Source organism: Monodelphis domestica, chromosome 5 (assembly GCF_027887165.1).
Source record: "Monodelphis domestica isolate mMonDom1 chromosome 5, mMonDom1.pri, whole genome shotgun sequence".
NCBI lineage: Eukaryota > Metazoa > Chordata > Mammalia > Didelphimorphia > Didelphidae > Monodelphis > Monodelphis domestica.
In genome coordinates, this window is record NC_077231.1 from 298,665,069 (window position 1) to 298,686,141 (window position 21,073).

A 21,073-nucleotide genomic window follows, 5' to 3' on the forward strand; every position below is an offset into this window, starting at 1 on the left:
GTGCTCTAACCAGGATTCTGTGGGATTATGGGAAGATCTCGCGTCCGACCCCCTGCCATGCTGGCTTGCTCAGGAGCCTTTGGAGCCTCGTCCCTTCTGCCCACCTGGTAACTGGTCCCCAGGCGGTTGGGTCTGAAGAGCCCAGGCAGCACCCAGGGCTGGTCTCAGACTGACTTGGCGCCTTGGGAATTTCCCTCCATAACTAGGCGGGAGGCGGCTTGTTCTAGAAGATGCTAACCAATTCTGTATGGACTGGCAGGCAAAGGAGTCTGGGAAAGGGCAGCGAGTGGGAAGAAAACCGGGAGGGGCCAAATAAACATCCTTCCGTGTAAATTTAGCACCAGTCTGGTGAGAAAGTAGCTAATTAGCAAAGCTCCCAAATATCGTTAAAGACGAAAATGCCCAGGAACATAAGCGCCTGGACCCACTCCTGGCAAGAAACTATCCCTCAATGTCATTCTTTAGTGTTTTTAGGTCACAATTTTAAGGGCAACAGTTTTGAGCACTCTTGGTCATATTATCAGGAAGAGATTGTTATATATGTTTGATTTTTTTTTTAATTTTTAATTCTAAAAGGATTCCTGAAAAATATTCTGGGAGTATCTCTAGGGATGATATGCTTTTCAGATACAACCTGCCTCTACCTTGGCAATTGCAGTCCAGGGGGAAAACAGGATGGAGCTAAGGAAAAAGAACTTACAAACACTCTCTAGCACCAGAGATAACAAGGTGCTTCTCACCATAGGTACATACCTGGGGAATCGATTACTGACATGGCACTTGGGGCAGAAATGATCTTCGACCCTGTTTGCACCCCATCTCCGCTCCTCTTCATCAGGAGGAAGCTCCCCTCGAGGCATGGTGTCACCACCACATTTGGAGCAGGGAAGGGAATTCACCCACTGGAAAAACTCTCCTTTAAACCATTGTAGGAGCTCCACCAGAAGAAAATCCTCTTCACCAAGATCTGCATCTGAAAAGGGAAGAAGGCAACCAGAAATGACCAATTCTCCAAAACTGAAATGGTTACAATTGTCTATATAGGGCCATAAAATGGTGCCAAGGATCCTGTGGTCCATCCACAGGGAGACCTGGCTCCTTGGGGGACCCGAGTTCCACTGTGGAGTGAAGAGAATGCCACAGGGAAGGCTCCAGATGGGGATTCACGTCTATGAGCCCACAATCTGTTAGATATTACAAAAACACCAAAAGAGGCTCAAAGGCACCTGTGGGAAGAAATAAGAGGCTGGAATACCACTGGCTCTGCATCAGGGTGTAATAGGAAGAGGGCATTTGCATAAGAACTATGTAATACAAACATTAGAGTGATTGACAGGAGCATGTGACAAAGTCACACGGGAACCTCAGGGTCAAGATCTGGGTTCTTGGTTCTAAGGTCCCAGCAGTCTTGGCACTTTTCTCCTGAGGGACCTTGGGTTTCTGGCTATTGGTGATACTAGATGAAGAGAGGAATCTTTTGAACTGGCTGCTGGAAGCTAGAACAGAGGCCTGAGGACCCACTTCTCCACTGGACCTGTTTTGGACAGTTTTCATCTGAAGATCCTGGACTCCACTTGTGAGATTTGGTTATTGGGGAAACTTATTGTTTTAGTTTAGATAAGATAGGTTAAGATAGATTTATAGAAATTAGGGTTTTAAGATTAATTGTAGTAATTCTCCTAACATCTATTCCTTCCTTCCTTTCCCAAAAAATAAACCTGATTTTTTTATATGTTTCCTTCTTGTTCATTCCCCTACCAAATCCCACTATTACAGTTTTGGCGAGCCAGGTAGGAGCCAAAACTATAATCAGATGAAAAAGTAAAAATAAAAGAACATTGCCAGGTAAACAATTCCTCAGCAGGCATTAATGAAGGGCCTGCTATGGACAGAGAACTATACTAAGCAATGGGTATCTCTCATTTACTTAAAGGACGGCTCATCAATAAGGAACTAATAGGATGTAGGGAAGGGAAAATGAACAGAAACAGTCCCAGAACAAGTGAAGGTGACTTTAATTGTCTTCTCTTAGATCTAGTGGAATCTAACAGAAAGAGAAGCAAAAGGGAAAATAACTGACCTGGAATTAAGAAGTTGGACCTGAAAGGCATAGGATGTTTTCTGAATGAGAACATTAAATTATATAAACATTTCTAAGCTTTACAAAACCAAACCATGGGCTAAGAATCTAGAGTAGCTCAGTGGATTGAGAGCCAGGCCTAGAGATGAGAGGTCCTAGGTTCAAATGTGGCCTCAGACACTTCCTAGCTGTGTGACCCTGGGCAAGTCACTTGACCCCTATTGCATAGCCCTTACCACTCTTCTGCCTTGGAACCAATACCCAGGATTGATTCCAAGACAGAAGGTAAGGGTTTTAAAAAAATAAAAGAAAATTTAAAAAAGAACAAGATAACTGGAAGAATATCCAGTACTTATGCCTGGGTCAATGAAAATATTGCTTAAATTAATTGACAGATTTAATGCTATACCAAAATAACCTATCAAGGGAAGACTTTACAGAGGTGATGAAAATTTTATTTGGAGAAACAAAAAAATCTAGAATACCCAGAGGAAAAAAAAAACAAGTAGGAAAGAGAATAGGTCTTCTAGACCCTAAATGATATAAAAGAGTAAGTGTCAAAATTACTTGCTACTGGCTAAAAATAGATTCGTGGAATGGTTAGATAAGGAATAATCAGAATTACATGAACTCAATAATACAGTACAATACATGCAGTACAACGTACAACCCTGCAATATTCAGGAAACCCTAAAACATAAATTACTTAAGAAAGAACTATGTGCCATGCACTGGGCTAAGCACTGGTATGGATGCTTCTTTTCTCAACCCAATGATTTATTTATATATAATGCACATGTTAATCTTGGAAGGGAAAGAATAAAACAATGAAAATTGTACTTAGGGCTCAGAATCGCTTTTGACAGTCACAGAGTTGTAAACAGCAGCCATATGCTAAATAGATCATTGAGTTGTTAACCTAAGTATTAAATTAGGAATTAAGATTGCCTATTGACAAGACTTTTCTAGGTATTATGTCTATACATACAAATGCGTACAAATAGAGTGGTGATCCTAATACTATTGACTTTTTCAAAAATACAAATTGAGAAATCATTGAGAAGTATACAGAATACACTATATTATTTTGCCTTTTATCTGCAGCCAAATATCTTTACTTTTATACCCATGAATATAATGGTCAAAGGTACTCTACCTGGATCTAAATCTTTAGCTCTTTCAAACTTTTTTTTAAGTCTTCTTTGCAATTCTTGCACTGGAATACAAGTCAAAGCTTTCTTCTGAAGAGAAACATTTTCATAGATAAGCACATCCTCAAATTTGTCCGAAAGCATTTTTAGGATGGCCGAAGCAGTACCCTATGGAGAAAAAAAGAACAACATTCTTGATCTTAGCTTTTATCCAAATGACTAAAAGATCTTTTAGGAGCTAGAATACTACACATTGTTTTAATCATAACAGGACGTGTGGGCTCATTCAAAATAGCCAAAGTGCCCATTAACCTTGGGATTACAGGCTCTGGGTCTACTCCCCCTCTGTTACAAGCGAACAACCATTTTTCATTTATTTATGATGCTTCTGGAGACCTGGTGAATCAGCAGTTTACTGGATACTAAGTGTGGCACAAGTGACACAGCTCTCCTAGAGGGATAGAGTGAAGCCCCCAAATATGAACGTTTGTCAGTATTTGCATGAGAATAGAACAAAGTCTTTACAGGCATTGTTCAAGGTTGTTTTTTCATATTAAAATGAGTTTTTATAGTGGTTCCTTTTGCAGCAATTTTCCACTCTCATTTATGGAATGGGGGAGGAGAGTTTCCAAAAGTGCTTTCATTTTCAATTTTGTCTTTTTCAATTTGCAAACGACTTCACTGCTTGTGATTTGAATGGCATTTAAATAACAAGGTTTATTTCTTTATGCATGCATTGGCAGAGCTCAGATAAGTGCAGACATAAAAATAAACTGCTGATTACATGGCTATTACAGCCGCTTTGGTAACCATGTGCTAAGGCAACAGCTTCAAGAAGCAGGAGTTAATTGTCTGGAGTAGTCAGAGATGTGCCCAGCACAAATCCCCTGCTAGAATGCACCATGTAGGACTGCTAGAGATCTAGGAGGTCGTCTGCAGGCCGAGGAGGACCATGCACATGTATTTAAGGCTCATCAGGAGAAAAGCCCACATCTGGCACAGGCTGTCAAGCCATTGGGATAAAATCAGCCTCCGTGGACCAGAAGCTGAAATAAAGACTCCTCTGTCTTCGCGCCTGAGCTGCACACCACAACTCCCTTCCCTGTACTCCTTGGTTTGCTTGTTATTTCAAAAAGCAGAGTTTTTAATTATTTGGCCCCATCTAAATGCCGCTGGGGTGTCAATGAATGTTTTCTAAATTCCCTCTAGGAGGGAGGGAAGGAGAAGGCAGAGAAGTAAATCAAGTCTCCTCACCCTCTCCTTACATGTATGTGCAGAGACACACAAATGCAAAATCAATCCCAAAAGGCTTTTTATTGCAGAAACTGAAACTGGGCTGAGCTATTTTTATGACTCTTCGAGCAGCGAGAGATCTCAAATAGAGATGACTTCTTTCGAAAGAAACACAAAAATCTCCACACATGGCAGTAACTCATACGCCACTCGAGCCGCTAAGAAAAGCACATAAAAATTCACACATGTTCTGAAACCAACACTTGCCCAGTGAAAGTATAAATTCAGACCAGCTGTTCATTAATTGTCAGTGTGAGTGTGTGTGTGTCTTAAGTCAATCAGGCCATCTTTTTCCATTCCTGAAGGAGTAAGAAGACAAGAAAGAATTCCTGCCCTTTCAAGGCTTGGAGAACTTGACCCACAAATTATCCCATCAGGGACAACCTAAAAGCCATAGCCAGTAAGGACACCTCCTCTATCGAGTGCAGGAGCAAAAAGATCAACAGGAAACGAAAGCCTGGATTCCGAAATGAGGGCCAGGAATTCCAAGGGGCCGAGAATGGCTGCCAGAAGACAAATGAAAGAAATAATTGGATATTCTCATACAGAAACTGTCCCACTGTGAATACAAAGGAGGCCCTTTATGTAGAAGACAATGAAAAATATATACATAATAAAATTCTTTATAAGGTCAAAGTTCTAAATGATGACAGTCTAAGTGATATAAATCACTGCAGTTCTTTATTAGAAAGGTTGGCTCTGTTTGGAACGGGCACAAAAATCAACCTGTCAGTTCACAAGGGTCGATGAAGCATCTCCTGAGTACCACCAGGGAGGGAGACAAAGAGGAAATACTCCCTGACCTACGGAAGCTTACGTTCTATCAGAGGAGACAATAAATATATGAGAAATAATAATAAAGTTTTAGGAGAGGAGGCACTGGCCAGATCAGGAAGCTGGCCCTTGAGCTATGTTTAGAGAAGAAAATTAGGAGGAAAAAAAAATGGGCAATTCTGACACATTTCTGCATCTGCCCCTGGTTTGGTTCAAAAGACATCTCCTATCCTTAACTGTAAGAAGTATCTGATTGGTTTCTTTCCTGATTTTTTACAGCATGATTTTTAATCAATATGAAAAAATTATAATTAATATGAATTTAATAATAAAATAAAATGCATTCAATTTAGAATATATTAAGGAACATAGTATAAAGTATCAGTTTAAGCCTAATTTCTACCAGACTGCTTTCCAGGTTTTCCAGCAGTTTTTGTCAAACAAGGAGTTCTTCTTACCTAAATAATGTGTTTTTAGGTTTGTCAAACACCGAGTTCTGCTGTTTTTGATTTCTCCCTTGTCTAGTGTATTCCATGAAGCGACCTCTCTATTTTTAACCAACACCAGATGGCCATGATGACTGCTGCTTTATAATATAATTTGAGTTCTGGAAGTGCCATTCTCCTTCCATCCCTACACTTTGCATCATTTCCCTTGATACTCTGGATCTTTCCTTTTTGCAAATGAATTTTGTTATTAATTTATCCAGTTCTATAAAGTGTCTCTTTGGTTAGTATAGCATTAAAAGCATAAATTATCTTTGGCAGTATAGTCACTGGCCAACTATGAGCGCTGAGCACTCCTCCAGCTATGTAATGTGTTCTTTAAGTATTTTGTACTTGATTCTACACAAATCTTCTGTGTACACTGGAAGATCAATCCCCTAATAACTGCATGTTTTGAAGTCATTTGGAGAAGGAATTTCTATTCCTACCTCCTGGATTTTTTCATCACTATGTAGAAATGTAGCTGATTTTTCAGGTTTTATATCATAGCATTAAGGCCATTAACTTTCCATTAGTGTCTTCATGGATTTCCCAGAATCTTCCAAATGTATCATTATTATTAACAAATAGGGAAGGATCTTTGTATATTCTTTATCTATCTTTGTATCTCTAATTTCTTTTTCTTATCTTGTTGTTTCAAGCATTTCTAAAATTGTATCCATTAATGTGTGTGTGTGTGTGGGGGGGGGGGGGTAATGAGCATCCTTACTCCCTTATTTATTGGGAAAGGCAGTTTGGTGTGCCTGGAATCAGGAAAACCTGAATTCACATCTAACCTCAGACTTAACAGCTGTGTACTCCTGGACAAGTCACTTTAACCTCTTTCCACCTCTATTTCTTTGACTGTAAAATGGAAGTATGAGCTATTTAGGTTTTCATTGCTAAAGTTTCCATTTGGGTTTCTAGTTTTTGTTTGTGGCTCCTCTACTGATTAGTACTTTTTCTGCATTATAGTCCAAAAAGGTGCATTTTTTTTACTAATTTTACTATTTATTATTACGTATTATACACATATTTAATACTAAATTACTAATTTACTATTTTTGTCTTTTTACATGTTCATAAGAATATTTTTACTAGCTTAACACATGGACAATTTTTTACAAGTTCTAAGTGTTGTTTAGAAATATGTATATTCTTTAGCAGTTCCATTTAGAGGATTTCACAAATCTTTTAGCTCTCATTTCTCCACCAATTTGTTCAGTTCTATCAATTGTTTCAGTTTTTGCTTTTTTTTCTTTCTGTAGATTTACTCATAACTAAGAGAGCTTTAAAATCTGTCACTTTGTGTTACTATTATCTTTTTGTAACAGTTAATGCTTCCTTTATTAATTTAGATGCTATGGCATCTGAAGCATATAAGTTTAATATTGACATTGGTTTGTTGTCTATGGTTGTTTTCAGCAGAATGTAATTTTCTTGTTTATCCTTTTAGGTTTTGAATGTTTGTGTTTGCTTTGTCTGTCAGTATGATTTCAGCTCCTGCTTCCTTGGATTCACCTAATGAATAGTAAGTTTTTTCCAATCCCTCATTTTTATTCTCGAAATGTCCTTGATTTCTAATGTGTTTCTTGTAAGCAACAGATTGTGGGGTTTTTTTTTCTTATTCAATCTGTCATTCTTTTTCATTTTATTGAATAGTTTGTTCCATTCTCATTTGGTTACTAGGCTGAAATTTTCATTTTCTTTCATGTGTCTCTAATATTTCCCACCCCCCTAAAATAGGGGTTTTTCCCCTCTTCTCTGTAAATATGGTACTATATTTTCAGTTATTCTAGCTTAATCAATTTTAAGCCAACCATATTCATACCAGCTCTCTCATTCTCCTAACACTCAAGGCTCTTATTCTATTTGTTTCTCCTTTTCCTTTGCTTATTAGTTCCTTTTTATTTCTTGCTTTTGTCTGGTTATTTAATTCTTTTTTCTTTCTCAGTGAAATCATCAAGAAAAATGTCCTTTTGCCCTCCTTCAACTCATTTTGTTGTATTTAATTTTCCACTTACTTTTATGAAAAAGTGTTTCTTTCCTTCACTCTATCTATTCTATACTGTTACTCTTTGAGCCCCCGGCTCCCTTTTTCTGCTGTGCCTCATTCCCAGAAATATCAGTTCCTGAAGGTAATAGAGAAGATATTGTCCCTTAGTGGGAATTTTCCTATTATTGGCCTTTGCCCTTTCTGTGGTGATTCTCCCCACCTACCTACCCCATTTACCTCAAATTCTCTTCCCTAGATTCATGCCCTCCACTCTTCTGAGTGGTCCCCAGGAACGCTCCTTCTCAAGAGGAAGGTTAGTGGTTTCTCTAAGCACCAAAATTCCTACAAGTCCCCACGGTCCCTTTGCAGACTCTCTCTATTATCCCACAAGCGTTTCCATCAGCAGTACCTCCTCCCATCACTGAAACAAGATTTTCCTGATTTTTTTCTCTTTTTTTGATCCCTTTGTCTCCTTAATCACCCTCCTGGAGGCCCCCTTCTTTCTGAGAGACAGGACTTATTTCTCCTTTATCATGAGCCCCTGCCTCAATGAGGGCATGACACATATTCCCCTTTGCCCCTTCCCCCTTTTATGCACCTTTCTATTTTATAATTTAGTCCCCCACACAAAAGGGGCTCCCTCGTAGGTGAAGTGTTGTGAAATTTGGTCTGTGCTGTTTCAGGCGTAGATCTTTACCATCTCCTCTACTGGTTTTCTGCTTTCACCCTTGCATACATTTCCAAAGAAATTTCTTCCCTGGATCACCCCAATGAAGCATTTAATCCATCGGATCTTATAATGCTTCTGAACTGTCTGGAATATTTTCCCCAAATCTAGGATCCCTGTCAGATTATGCCTGGATATTTTTCCCATCAAATTTTAGGAGAAATGGATCATTTCCCCCAAGTTTCCTATAATGTCTGCCCCTGCAAACACTCCTTCTGTATTAGCAAGAACTAGATGTAGAATAACGTTGTCTTTTGTGGATCCAGCACCTTTTAAGAATGAAGTTATGACTAAGGCAAGTCAAGAAGCAGAGAGATCCAGAAGATGTCCCACGCAGTGAAGTTCCCCATTACTATGCTGTCATACCTTTGGATGAAATCCAAAATTGGTTGGTTGGTATGGTTGGTAAGCAATCCATTCCAATTCTTATCATTTTTAGAAGCAGAATTGCCACGAGTGCCCCAGGAACAGAGGCTGAAAGATCATAAGCATCCTCACTATAAAACGTATGAATGACATACAGTGAGATCAAGATGTATTTTTTATTTCTGAAATCAGAATTTGGCTTAACAACATAGTGATGATTTTTTAAAAATAGAATTCTCAGAGGGCTAAAGTTGGCATGACTCCAAAACAATGCCACAATGCTAACCAATATTTGAAATGAAATATGAAAGGAGGGTTTTTTCAGTAAAATACATTTACTGAAAATAAATTCAGTAAATATATCCTCTAAACCAAAACAATAATAACAAAAATGTTAGTCCAGGGAAACAGGTCCTCATTTAAAAAAAAAAAGTGATGGTTATGAGTTGTTGGACATTATAAACATCAAATAAGTAATTGCAAACATTTTTAAAGAGTAATACAAGTTTCTTTATGAAATGGAAATTCTTCTTTAAGAAGTCTTATAGTAAACTATAAGGCAATATAGAGAGTTGAAGCAGAAAGTTCTAAAAGAAACATTTTTTAACTAGAAGATAATTAGGGAGTTAAAATGCCAAGAAAGCATGTAAATCTGCAGCCTCATCTTCCTCAGTCTCCATGACACGGGCCTGCTTCCCTTTCATGAGCAGGAATGACTAGGAATATGATTCTTTTAGCTAGTAAAGAGGAGATGTAAAAAAGAGGTAATATGTCAGACAACATGGGGAATGGAATGGAATCCTACCGTGCTAAAAAAGAAATCATGAAAGGGACGGATTCAGAGAAACCTGGAGGACTCGTAAGAACTGATGCAGAATCTGAAGAGCAGAGCTGCCATCCTTTTTATACTCATCATCTTCTAAAGACAAACAACTTTAAAAAAACTATGACACCAGAGGACCAGCGAAGAATGCTACAGAAAAGCAATGGGTTCAAGGTAAAGAATGAGACAGACATGGCAAATACGAGAATTTGTTTTGCTAAACGACATATATTTGTTGTAAGGTTTTGTTTTTCTCTTTTTCCCTAATAAGGAGATAAGAGGGAAAGAAATCAAATCTTTGCTCAATGGAAAAAGATGTAAGAAAAGAAGAAAAAGAACATGAGACCATGCCCTAGGAATAGAGGAGAAACACCAGCTAATCTTTGTTCTTTTAAAGTCTTTCAAGGAGTCGTTTGGAACTTTCCAGGAACAGAGGAAGAGTTATGTGACCCTGACAGGGGAGGAAAGGTGGGAAGTTCTAAAATTATTCAGCATGAAGAAAAGATTGAATAATTTAATGTCTCATGTAAAGAGCTCCTAAAGAGAGACTAGTAAAAACTATTTTTTTTTTTTGCTAAGAAAAGAACAAGAGATGGAGGGCTTAAGCTGACTCAAGACAGAAACGTGTCAAAAAAGAATTTTCTGACAGTAAGGAAGGAGTTTGCATGGAAGGCCATGTCTTCCGCGGAGGGGAAAGTCTGTAAAGCCGGGATGGCTTTTTGACTAAATTAAGGAGTGAGTGCCCTGGAGGAGGCAAGGGATGGGCCACGAATTCTAGGCCCCTGAGTCTGTCACTGTGTGTATCTCTAGCTCGGTCACAAGAACATCCATCATCAGACCACGGCAGCTTTACGCTGAAGGAGGTCCATGCCGTAACGTGTGATAACAGGAAAAGCAAAAGTCGGCCAGCTAGAGAAGCGACTCCTTCAGAGCCAGATCGACAAGGGCTGCTGACGACCTTCTCGGAATGCTCTACCAGGCCTCCCACCGACCGATTTGAGGTTAAGTTCCCGTTTGTACCGTGGACTCAGGTGAACAGGGATACACATAAATCGGTGAAACACAGATTTCTGAATATGAAGATTTTATGATCATTACAAAAATTTAGAGCCCTTGGAGAGCATGATGCTATCCTGACTCTTCTTTGAGAAATATGACATAAAAGTTGTTATGGATTTGGTAACATTTTCAAATAAACTTATATTTTATTATTCAAAACAGCAGCCATTTTTAAAATAAAAAAAGCCTGTGTGAAATACGTCACTTTATTTTGTCTACAAAACGTATTTGCTTGTTTATAAATATATGAGTCACCCAAAAAGCTGGGTCCCTCGCAATCCCTGTACTGGGTACACCGTTTAGGAACAACTACTTTCAATAAAAAAAGAAGCAGGATACAGGGAACATTAGGAAGGTGTTCGTGTCTCATCGCTGTAATCAACACTGACATAAAGGTACAATACCAAGAAAGGAAAGGGAACATTTTTTGGAATTCCGAGACAAATGTGGCCTGGAGTAAAGGGAATTATGGAGCGCGCCCTCTCCAGGGATAAGCGGCAGCCTCACTCTAGCCAAACACTAACAGAGGGACGGCAGCGGGGCCCAGAATTACCGTCTGCGCTGGGGGCAGGGCTGCGTCCAGGAGCTGCCCTTTGGGGGGGCTCGGAGCTTGCTCGCAGGGCCTCAGGATGCCTCTCGTGGAGGAATCTGCTTTGTGGGTCTTACTCGAGTCACTCAATCGGCTGCTTCTCTCAGTGGCAATGAGGTCGCGGATCTTCTGAAGCTGCTCCACCGACGCCTTCTCAGGAAACACAAGATGCGTCTCTCCCTGAGATGCAGCAAGACAGAAAGTCATCCCTTGTTTTACTAAGCTCGGGGCGCCCAACTATACATTAGAGCAGCAAACAGTCACGTGACACCTTCTCTGTGTCCGGCACTGGGCCGAGCACCTCCCAATCACTGTCACATGGTGAGATACAGGTGCTGCCATGATGTCCATTTTACAGTTGAGGAAACCAAGGCAGACAAACTTCCCCAGGCTCACACAGCTAGCAAGTATCTGAAGCCACATTTGAACCCAGGACCTCCCATCTCTAGGTCCAGCTCTTACCCACCTGCCCCATGTAAATAGCTTTTTTAAATTATCTTTTGTGAGGATTAGCCAAAAAAGTCTTTTGATAAGCTGTAAAAACGTCCCCATTCCACTCTCATTTTGGGGAGACAAACAAGGTACCAAACCCTAGCATTCCCCAAACAACATAGAAGGGCACCGGACAGAACGATGGACTTTGGGTCTGAGAGCCTGAGTCCAGATCTTGTCTACCCCTCCTTCCCTCCCTCCATTTCTTCCTTCCTTCCTCCCTCCCTCCCTTCCTTCCTTCCTTCCTCCCTCCCTCATTCCCTCCTTCCTTTCTTCCTTCCTTCATTCCTTCCTTTCCTCCTTCCTTCTTTTCCTCCTTCCTTCCTTCCTCCCTCCCTCCCTTCCTTCCTTCCTTCCTCCCTCCCTCATTCCCTCCTTCCTTTCTTCCTTCCTTCATTCCTTCCTTTCCTCCTTCCTTCTTTTCCTCCTTTCTTCCTTCCTTCCTTCCTTCCTTCCTTCCTTCCTTCCTCCCTCCCTCCCTCATTCCTTCCTTCCTTCTTTCCTTTCTTCCTTCCTTCCTTCCTTCCTCCCTCCCTCATTCCCTCCTTCCTTCCTTCCTTCCTTCCTTCCTTCCTTCCTTCCTTCCTTCCTTCCTTCCTTCCTTCCTTCCTTCCTCCCTCCCTCATTCCCTCCTTCCTTCCTGTCACTGATCCTGCATGGAGAGACAGACGGCGGACCTGGCGAGTGGCCTCGAAGCCAGCCCCCAGCGATGTTGGGAGAACGCAGGCTGGTCAGTGAGAGCGGCTGTGCCCAGGGCATGAGCCTGGCAGTGACCCTAAAGCACAAGGCGAGCTCTGAGGGTGCGGCAGATACTCACTTCTTCAAAGCCCATCTCAAACAAGCATTCGACGGCTCCTCGGACAGGCAGGAGCCTGGTGATAAAGGCCGTGTTTCCAACCCGGATGGATCTGTACTTCTCATCGTCAGGGTTTCTGGCAAGAGAGAAACATGAGACAACCAAGAGGTCACTTGCACAGGCTCGCCAGCACCATCCGCTCTCTGGCCTCCTTTCTGGGGGTGTCCCAGTGCAGGGAAGGCAGCCCTTCCTCCAGGATCTTGGATCCTCATCTCTAAAGAGGGACTCTGAGGGGCCAGAGGCCCCCACATGGAAGAGGGGAGCCCCAGGGGACTACCCAACCAGAACCCCCAGAAGTCCAAAGAGCCACAGGGGCCAGGAGACGAGCCGAGGGTCCTCAGCGGGGGAAGGAAGCACATGGGTCCGCCGCGTCATCGCTGGCTTCTTGTCTGAAGTTCTGTCTATCTTACAGCTGTCTCTGGCGTCTCCCGACTGACCAAAGAGGCTGCCACAAAGGACTGAAGAGTCAACCCTGTGCAGAGTCCCTGGCCCTGACCACCACACAGTCACTGCTGCTTGTTCACCAGTGACAAGGAAGAGAGCGTCTGCTTCGAACTCTTACAGCCCAAGTTCTTTCATTTACAGTCTCTCACAGTACTGAAGAAATAGATCAAATGCCTTTAAAACACTCAATTCAGGGCAGCTGGGTAGCTCAGGGGATAGAGAGGCAGGCTTGGAGTCAGGAAGCACTGGGTTCGAATGTGGCATCAGATACCCTCTAACAGGGTGACCCTGGGCAAGTCACTTAATCTCCACATTGCCTAGCCCTGGCTGCTCTTCTGGCCCAGAAGCAATACTTGTATCAATTTTAAGACAGAAGGTAAGTTTAAAAACAAACAAGGGGGCAGCTGGGTAGCTCAGTGGATTGAGAGGTAGGCCTAGAGATGGGAGGTCCTAGGTTCAAATCTGACCTCAGACACTTCCCAGCTGTGTGACCCTGGGCAAGTCACTTGACCCCCATTGCCTAGCCCTTACCACTCTTCTGCCTTGGAACCAATACACAGTATTGACTCCAAGACGGAAGGTAAGGGTTTGAAAAAATAAATAAATAAAAACAAATAAAAAGCAACCAACCAAAAAACCTGCAAACAATGTACTTCCTAGCTGTGTGACCCTGGGCAAGTCATTAACTCTGACTACCCAGCTCTTACTGCTCTTCTGTCTCAGAACTGATACTAAGACTGAAAGAAAGGGCTTTAAAACCCTCAAAAACACAAACAACAAATTCATCTGCTAGGTTTTTCCAGAAATTGTGATTCGTCCTTTCTCCTCTTCTCTACCACCCCATCTTAAAAAAAAAAATTAAATTAACAAAATTTTTAAAACCCAACCAAAAAATCCTCTTACTTTTTGCCTCAGAATCTATGCTCTGTATTGGGTCCAAGGCAGAAGAGCAGAAGGACTAGGAAATGGGGGTAAGTGACTTGTCCAGTCACATAGCCACGAAATATCTGAAGCCAGATTTGAACCTGAGACCTCCTGGCTCCAGGCCTGACTCTTATCCACTGCACCATCCAGCTGTCCCCAAGAATGTTTTTTTTTTCACAGGATGAGATAAAGAAGTATATTCTGGGGTACTCGCCTCATTGGAACTGCACCCTCAGGCCTGGTCTACCATAAAAGCCTCCTGGCTGGTCTTTCTGCTTCATAGGCAAAACAATCTTCCCAGTGCCAGGCCGATATCCCCCCTGCCCCAGTGTTCCAGCACTCCCCGCTGCCATTAGGATAAAATGGGAACCTCAGCTTCCCAGGAGGATGAGTCAGAAAATGCCTGAGTCTTAGGAAGGCTCTGTGTGCTGATGAGGCCCGTGAGGCCATGAGACCCATAAGGCCACAACGAGGCCCGTAAAGCCACAACAAGGCCTGTGAGGCCATGAGACAGGCCCGTAAGGCCACAACAAGGCCTGTGAGGCCATGACAAGACCCATAAGGCCACATCGAGGCCTGTGAGGCCATGAGACCTGTGAGGCCACAATGAGGCCTATGAGGTTATGAGACCCATGAGATCATGACAAGGCCCATGAGGCCATGAGACCCATGAGGCCACATAAGGCTATGACAAGGCCTGTGAGGCCACAATGAGGCCTGTGAGGCCATGAGACCCATGAGGCCACATAAGGCTATGACAAGGCCTGTGAGGCCACAATGAGGCCTGTGAGGCCATGAGACCCATGAGATCATGACAAGGCCCACGACGCTACATAAGGCTATGACGAGGCCTGTGAGGCCACAATGAGGCCTGTGAGGCTATGAGACCCATGAGATCATGACAAGGCCCATGAGGCTACATAAGGCTATGACGAGGCCTGTGAGGCCACAATGAGGCCTGTGAGGCCATGAGACCCATGAGATCATGACAAGGCCCACGACGCTACATAAGGCTATGACGAGGCCTGTGAGGCCACAATGAGGCCTGTGAGGCCATGAGACCCATGAGATCATGACAAGGCCCATGAGGCTACATAAGGCTATGACGAGGCCTGTGAGGCCACAATGAGGCCTGTGAGGCCATGAGACCCATGAGATCATGACAAGGCCCATGAGGCCATGAGACCCATGAGGCCACATAAGGCTATGACAAGGCCTGTGAGGCCACAATGAGGCCTGACCTCGACCCGAGGACCCTGGCTCCACACAAGGGTGGCAGGGCTAGGCAACCCATGGGAGGCCAGCCCTCTCTCCCTACAAGCCTTCTTCAGGAGGAAGATGGACTGGGACGATTGCCCCTGTGAAGATTAAATTTAACTCTCCCCTGATTATGAAAATTAAATTAACTCCCCTGCCCACTTTTAGATTTAATCACCAAAGGTGTAAACACTCTATTCGCACTGGAGTGGGGGAGGTCTGTGAGTCCTGTATGCAATAGTGGGTGATGAATCAGAATCAAACTGACTGGCCCCCTGGGCAGTCCTAAAGCAAAGCTTCAATTAGGGGAAGACAGAGGAAGTGATGCAAAAGAAAGTGTTTTCAAAGAGGAATTACAACTTCCTGAGTGCAGTTTTTACTGGGAGTTGAACTTCCTGTGAGAGATAGTTCTTCATTCTTGGAGTTGAGACTGGAGAAGAATCTGCTGACTGGACCTGAGACCCTGTTCCTGGGGAAGCTGTTCTTAAATCTCTTCCTTTCGAATGGGAAGGCTGACTCCTTTCCTGGATTTTCTGTGGAAAAACTAGCCTCAAGAGAGACCTACCTCTTGAGAAGAGACTTCCCCACGTCCTTGGCTTTGCCAAGGCCAACTAAGGACTAAATCTCCCTGCCTGGGTTGAGCCAGGGGCTGGGAGTAAATTACTTAGTGCTTAGGCTATTTATCTTACCCTAACCTCTCTCTGATTTTCCTACTTCACTCTTTCTATAGACCCTATTTTAAATATAATCCAGTCCAACCTTTTTATATAAATAACCCTTTTTTCCCTAACACCCCCAAACTCCTTTTTAACCTCCAATGCACAGAAATATCCAACTATAAAACAATCCTGTCTCCATGACTCACTCCCCTTCTTCCAGTAATGAGACAGTCCACTCTGGGACACAATAGCAGACTATCCTGATCTCTCCCATAGGAAGGATAAAGCACCAGGCCTGGAATCAGAAAGACCCAAGTTAAAATCTAGCCTCTGACACTAGCTATGTGACCTTGGGCAAATCACTTAACCCTATTTGCCTCAGTTTCCCCATCTGGAAAATGAAGTAGAGAAAGAAACCACTCCCCACTCTGGTATCTTCTCTGGGAAAACCCAAATGGGATGACAAAGACACATCAAACAAATGAATGATAACAACAGATGTTATCTCAGATAACATCTTACAGAGAATGTAAGCTTTGTATCCCTGGTGCCTTGTGCAATCAATGCCTGGCACACAATAGATGCTTCCTGACTGCCCAGACATGGGGACCACTAAACTAATTCCTGCTTTTCTTTCTGCACCAGACATTGTAAGATGGAGGAGTTCCTTCCCTGCCCCCCTCCCCAAATGTTGGCTTCATTTCAATCTCCAGAACCAATTTCTCCTATTTCAGTTAGAACAAAGTGATCCCCTTCATAGCTTCTGAAGGATAAATTATCACCATCACTAAAAGAAGCCATAATTTATTAGCTGCTCTGCTTTGAGTCACAGGCAAACTTCAAGGAGAAAAGACAGAAGTTTCCCATCACTACAATGTCACATTTCTGTTCCAGAACTCCTAATTTGTGTCCCAAACTCTTCATTTATTTCCTACCTTTGCTTTGGTGGTCTATAATATACTCCCTGAACATAATCTTCACTTCTCTCTCCATTGGTTTTTCACCCAAAGGCTTCATTGCCAGGCCCGATCACTCTAGTCACCCTTTGCCACCCCTGGATTTCCTCAAATAAATTTCTATTAGTATACAATGCTATTCTGTGCCTATTAAAGTACACCTTCCCAGTGGCATATTTTTGACACAAGTTTCATCCCATCAAGTCTTAGAGGAGATTTTTGGGTTAAATTTGCCTCCCTGAATTAGGATCTCTGGTAGATCTTGCTTGTTCCCCTTCCCTTACATACACTTGTGCATAAATCTCTAGGGCCAGGGGGTTTTGTTGCTGGTCCTTCCTTGGAGCCATCTTGACCGCCATTTTTCTTCCTGTGGTTGTGGCTATTCTGTGACCTAGCCTGATGGTTCTGGGGAGGCAGGTTTCTACTTCCTTCTGAATTTTCAGCTTGGAACTCTTATCAGATTTGTAATACCAGAGTCTAGACACACATATATTTCAACACTCCTCTACAGGTGGGCTCTCCCTCTGAGCCAAAGCCTATCAGCATTCTCATGTTTTAAGTCCCACTGCAGAAGTCCAAGTTGAAGCTCTTGCCAAGACTCAGCAGCAGGCAGGAAAGTACAACCTGGGTCCTGAGCTTTCCATTTGGGAACCAAGATCTTCTCTAACAGCCCTTTCTAGGTTCCTTCTGAGAGCATCCTGGGTCCCTGGCCTGGACAAGAGACAATCTCTGGTCACCTTCTGCCTGGGAGGCACAGCATCCCACGTATATAGGAGAAAGAAGAGGCATTCCCACCAGGAACGACAAGGGAAATTTTCCTGGGGGAGACAGCACCTGGAGAGCAACCAATTCCCTGGCTGCCCTCTGTATGGGGTATAAGCAATATCCATCCCTAAATAAAAGGCACCTCGTGTCCACCCTTCATGTTCTCTGGCAGTTAAACTCCCGATTCCATAACCCAGACTGGCCTTTGCTTTCCCCCAGGATTGTGAACTGTCACTTTAGCCAGGCCACCACAACTCTTGGTGTTATGGTAGGAGAAATATTCCCAGTTTCTTGCCATGGGGATGGATTAGCCCAAACTGTCTTCAAGACTGAATGAAAAGTATTCAGCGCTTCTGTGAGCTCGGCATTGGGCCAACCACTGGGGATACAAATGCCACAAAGACAGTCCCTGTCCTCAAGGAGCTTCCATTCTAATGGGGAAGATAGCCAGCAGCAAAAGGGCGCAGGGATCAGCCCTTTGGGTATGGCTGGGTTGGGGTGGGGCAGTCTGGTTCTATGCCAGGTAAGGTTAAAGCCCCCCAGTAACCCCCCCAAGCCTTGGGACTGTCAAGGAGAAAGGGCCACAGAATACAGCTCATGGCTAGTAGACTACCATGGGCAACATGGAGGCTCCATCAGTCCTGTATCCTTAGCTAAATACCCTTCCTCCTCTGCTGAGGCCACAGAGAGCACCTTCTGTTAAGATGGACTGGGGGGTCTGATTTCTTTCCCCCTTCTAACCTGAGGGACGAGCCCAGCCTAGACAGTCTTCACCTCTTCCACCTATCCTGCAGTTTCGTGCTGGAAAAAATGAGTGGCATTTAAAAATGTGTGGTCGGCCATGTCTTTTCCACCTTCCTTCCTCAAATTCTTAGAATGATTGTCATTCTGCATTGAACTAGAATATGATTGTTATTCTGCATTCAACTCTAACTCTCCTCTGATTATCATGACCTTCTTGGTCAAATTCAAAGCTCTTTCCAGTTCATAGAGGAACAAAGAATCATTCCATTGTCTGACAAGCCCTCATTAGGTGTTTACTACCTACATGGCCTCATGTTGGGGTACAAAGACCAAGTGGAAAACCTTTGAAAGATGAAGGGTTCTCGGGCAAAGAAGTTTGTTAGCCACAGAGGAGGGACCCCAGATGCCATCTAGCTTTGTTCCAAGGGGCAGGAGGAAGTGCTGAGTTATCAAATCACCCACAATGCAGCCTGAGACGGAGTCAAATGTAACTGGGAAATACTCGAGAGTAAGTCCCAAATAAAAATGCAATAGAACACAGATAATGTTCACAGGTGATTTTCTAAGTCCACAAGCCGTTGCTGGGACCCCTATCTAAGCTCATTGAGTTTTCTTCAGACAGGTGGGACTCTTCGTGTCCCCACTTGGGGTTTTCTTGGCAAAGATACTGGAACCATTTGCCATTTCCTCATCCAATTCATTCTCCGGATGAGGAAATTGAGGCTGACAGGACTAAGTACCTTGTCCAGGGTCACACAGCTAGAGTTTGGGGCCGAATTTGAACTTGAAGAGATGAGTCTTCCTGACTCCAGGCCTGGTGCTCTATCCACGGCATCACTTAGCTGCCCTTTCTAGATTTAGTGGCTCTGTTTCTATTTGAGGTGGGCACCATCACTGGGGTAGAGGCCAGGAGGAAGAATTGGGTTTGACCACCTTCTCAGGCCCCTATTGACCACGGCTCTCTGGACAGCTCCTCCAACCTTCAATCTCCTTCTCTATGAAATGAGGGGCTTCCTCTAAAGACCTTTAAGGTCCCTTCCAGCTCTAACTCTTCAATCCTACAAATTAATCTTACAATGAAAAACAGAGGCCCAGAGATGTCTGATTTGTCCAATATCACAAAGGTGATTGTGATTCACAACTGAAAATTCAGACCCAATCCTTCTGATTCCAGTTCTTGTGGTCCTTCTACTATCCCCCCGCTATCTTCCATCATTAGTCACAATATCCAACATTATATATTTTGATCCCTACTCAACACTCCAACTTCCATCACCTTTTTGCTTCACAGACTAAATCTCAGAATTAGAGCTCAGAAGCCATCTAGGACTCCCAACCATCACTGGTCATTCATCCTTTCATTGGAGATCTATGAGGAGTTTGGAGAACCTCAGGACCATCCCTTTGGGGTAGCTCCACCAATTATTAGCTCCTGTGGCTTTCCATCAAGTCTTTTAGACCTCTTTGCAACCAGAGTTCTCTCTAGGGTAAAACAGAACAAAATCAAATTTCTCTTACATATCTGCAAATAGCAAATACTCTCTTTTTCAGGCTTCATATTCCCTTTTTTCCTCAACTGAGCCTTTTATGACAAAATCTAAGTTTTCCATTTCAGTGACTCTTGGCAACAGCTCACTAATCATACGGGTAATTCTTTCATTACTTGAAAATGATGGGAATTGAGGCCTGGTAATCTGAAATCATTAAGGCCAGCGAAATAATTTCTTACTATCTCCATACTTATCTTGGGTGTGAACTTCTTGTTAGCTATTTACATTCTATTCTTTCCAGTCCAAGTATCATTCAGCTTGCCAGAAAACAGAAACGGAGGAAGCTGAGCAGCTCTGCCTTCTTCTGGTGAGTGGTTAATATGCTTCCATATCCAATCAGAGCAGAGGTTCTGTCCCTTCTTTGATCCCCCTAAACGTGGGCTGCCTGACAGGCTCTTCCTGGCTTTCCTCCTGTTCTCCAACATACTCTAACATGCACTAAGTCACTCCCTCCCAAGTAAGGTTCTCATCATTTTCACTGGACATTATATTCTCGGGGTCCTATTCTAGAGCTACTCAGTTCCCCTTCTCAAATCTTGGCAGGACCACTGAAGAAAAGGATTCAGAACAGAAAAGATTGGGTGAAGAAAACTGTGGGAAGGCAGTGTCAACACATCCGCTCTCTTAAGGAGGGCTCATTCATGTCCACTGTCTTTAAAAAGTCACACAAGGGGCAGCTGGGTAGCTCAGTGGATTGAGAGTTGGGCCTAGAGATGGGAGGTCCTAGGTTCAAATCTGGCCTCAGACACTTCCCAGCTGTGTGACCCTGGGCAAGTCACTTGACCCCCATTGCCTAGCCCTTACCACTCTTCTGCCTTGGAACCAATACACAGTATTGACTCCAAGACGGAAGGTGAGGGTTTAAAAAAAAAAAAGTCACACAAAGAGAAAGGTCCCAAGTTTACAAATATTTATAGCCTCAAAGAGTTGGAAAACAAAATGGGCCCCCATGAATTGGGGAATGGCTTCATAAATTGTAGTATGTTAATGGAAAGAAATACTACTGCCCTGAAGGAAATGATAAATAGGACAAACTTGGGAAGAGAGTTTAAACCAATGTACAATAGCCTAAGAACAACTAAG

The 21,073-nt window shown here is 43.1% G+C and overlaps 1 protein-coding gene across 3 annotated transcripts in view; it reads right to left on the reverse strand.

The window, feature by feature from the left end:
* Positions 1-21,073, reverse strand: part of NGLY1 (N-glycanase 1) — a 47,224-nt gene that overhangs the window by 18,475 nt on the left and 7,676 nt on the right. The window contains exons 1-5 of one of the 3 annotated variants that reach the window (XM_007505184.3): positions 17,220-17,599; positions 12,653-12,767; positions 11,308-11,523; positions 3,237-3,399; positions 754-973 (exon numbers count right to left, since the gene is read on the reverse strand). In XM_007505184.3, the coding sequence (XP_007505246.2) occupies positions 754-973; positions 3,237-3,399; positions 11,308-11,523; positions 12,653-12,767; positions 17,220-17,290 (785 nt within the window). In that variant the 5' untranslated portion in view covers positions 17,291-17,599. Of the gene's footprint in view, positions 1-753; positions 974-3,236; positions 3,400-11,307; positions 11,524-12,652; positions 12,768-14,273; positions 14,606-17,219; positions 17,600-21,073 lie in introns of those variants that run through there. The other 2 variants (XM_007505185.3, XM_007505186.3) reach the window with 2 other exon arrangements.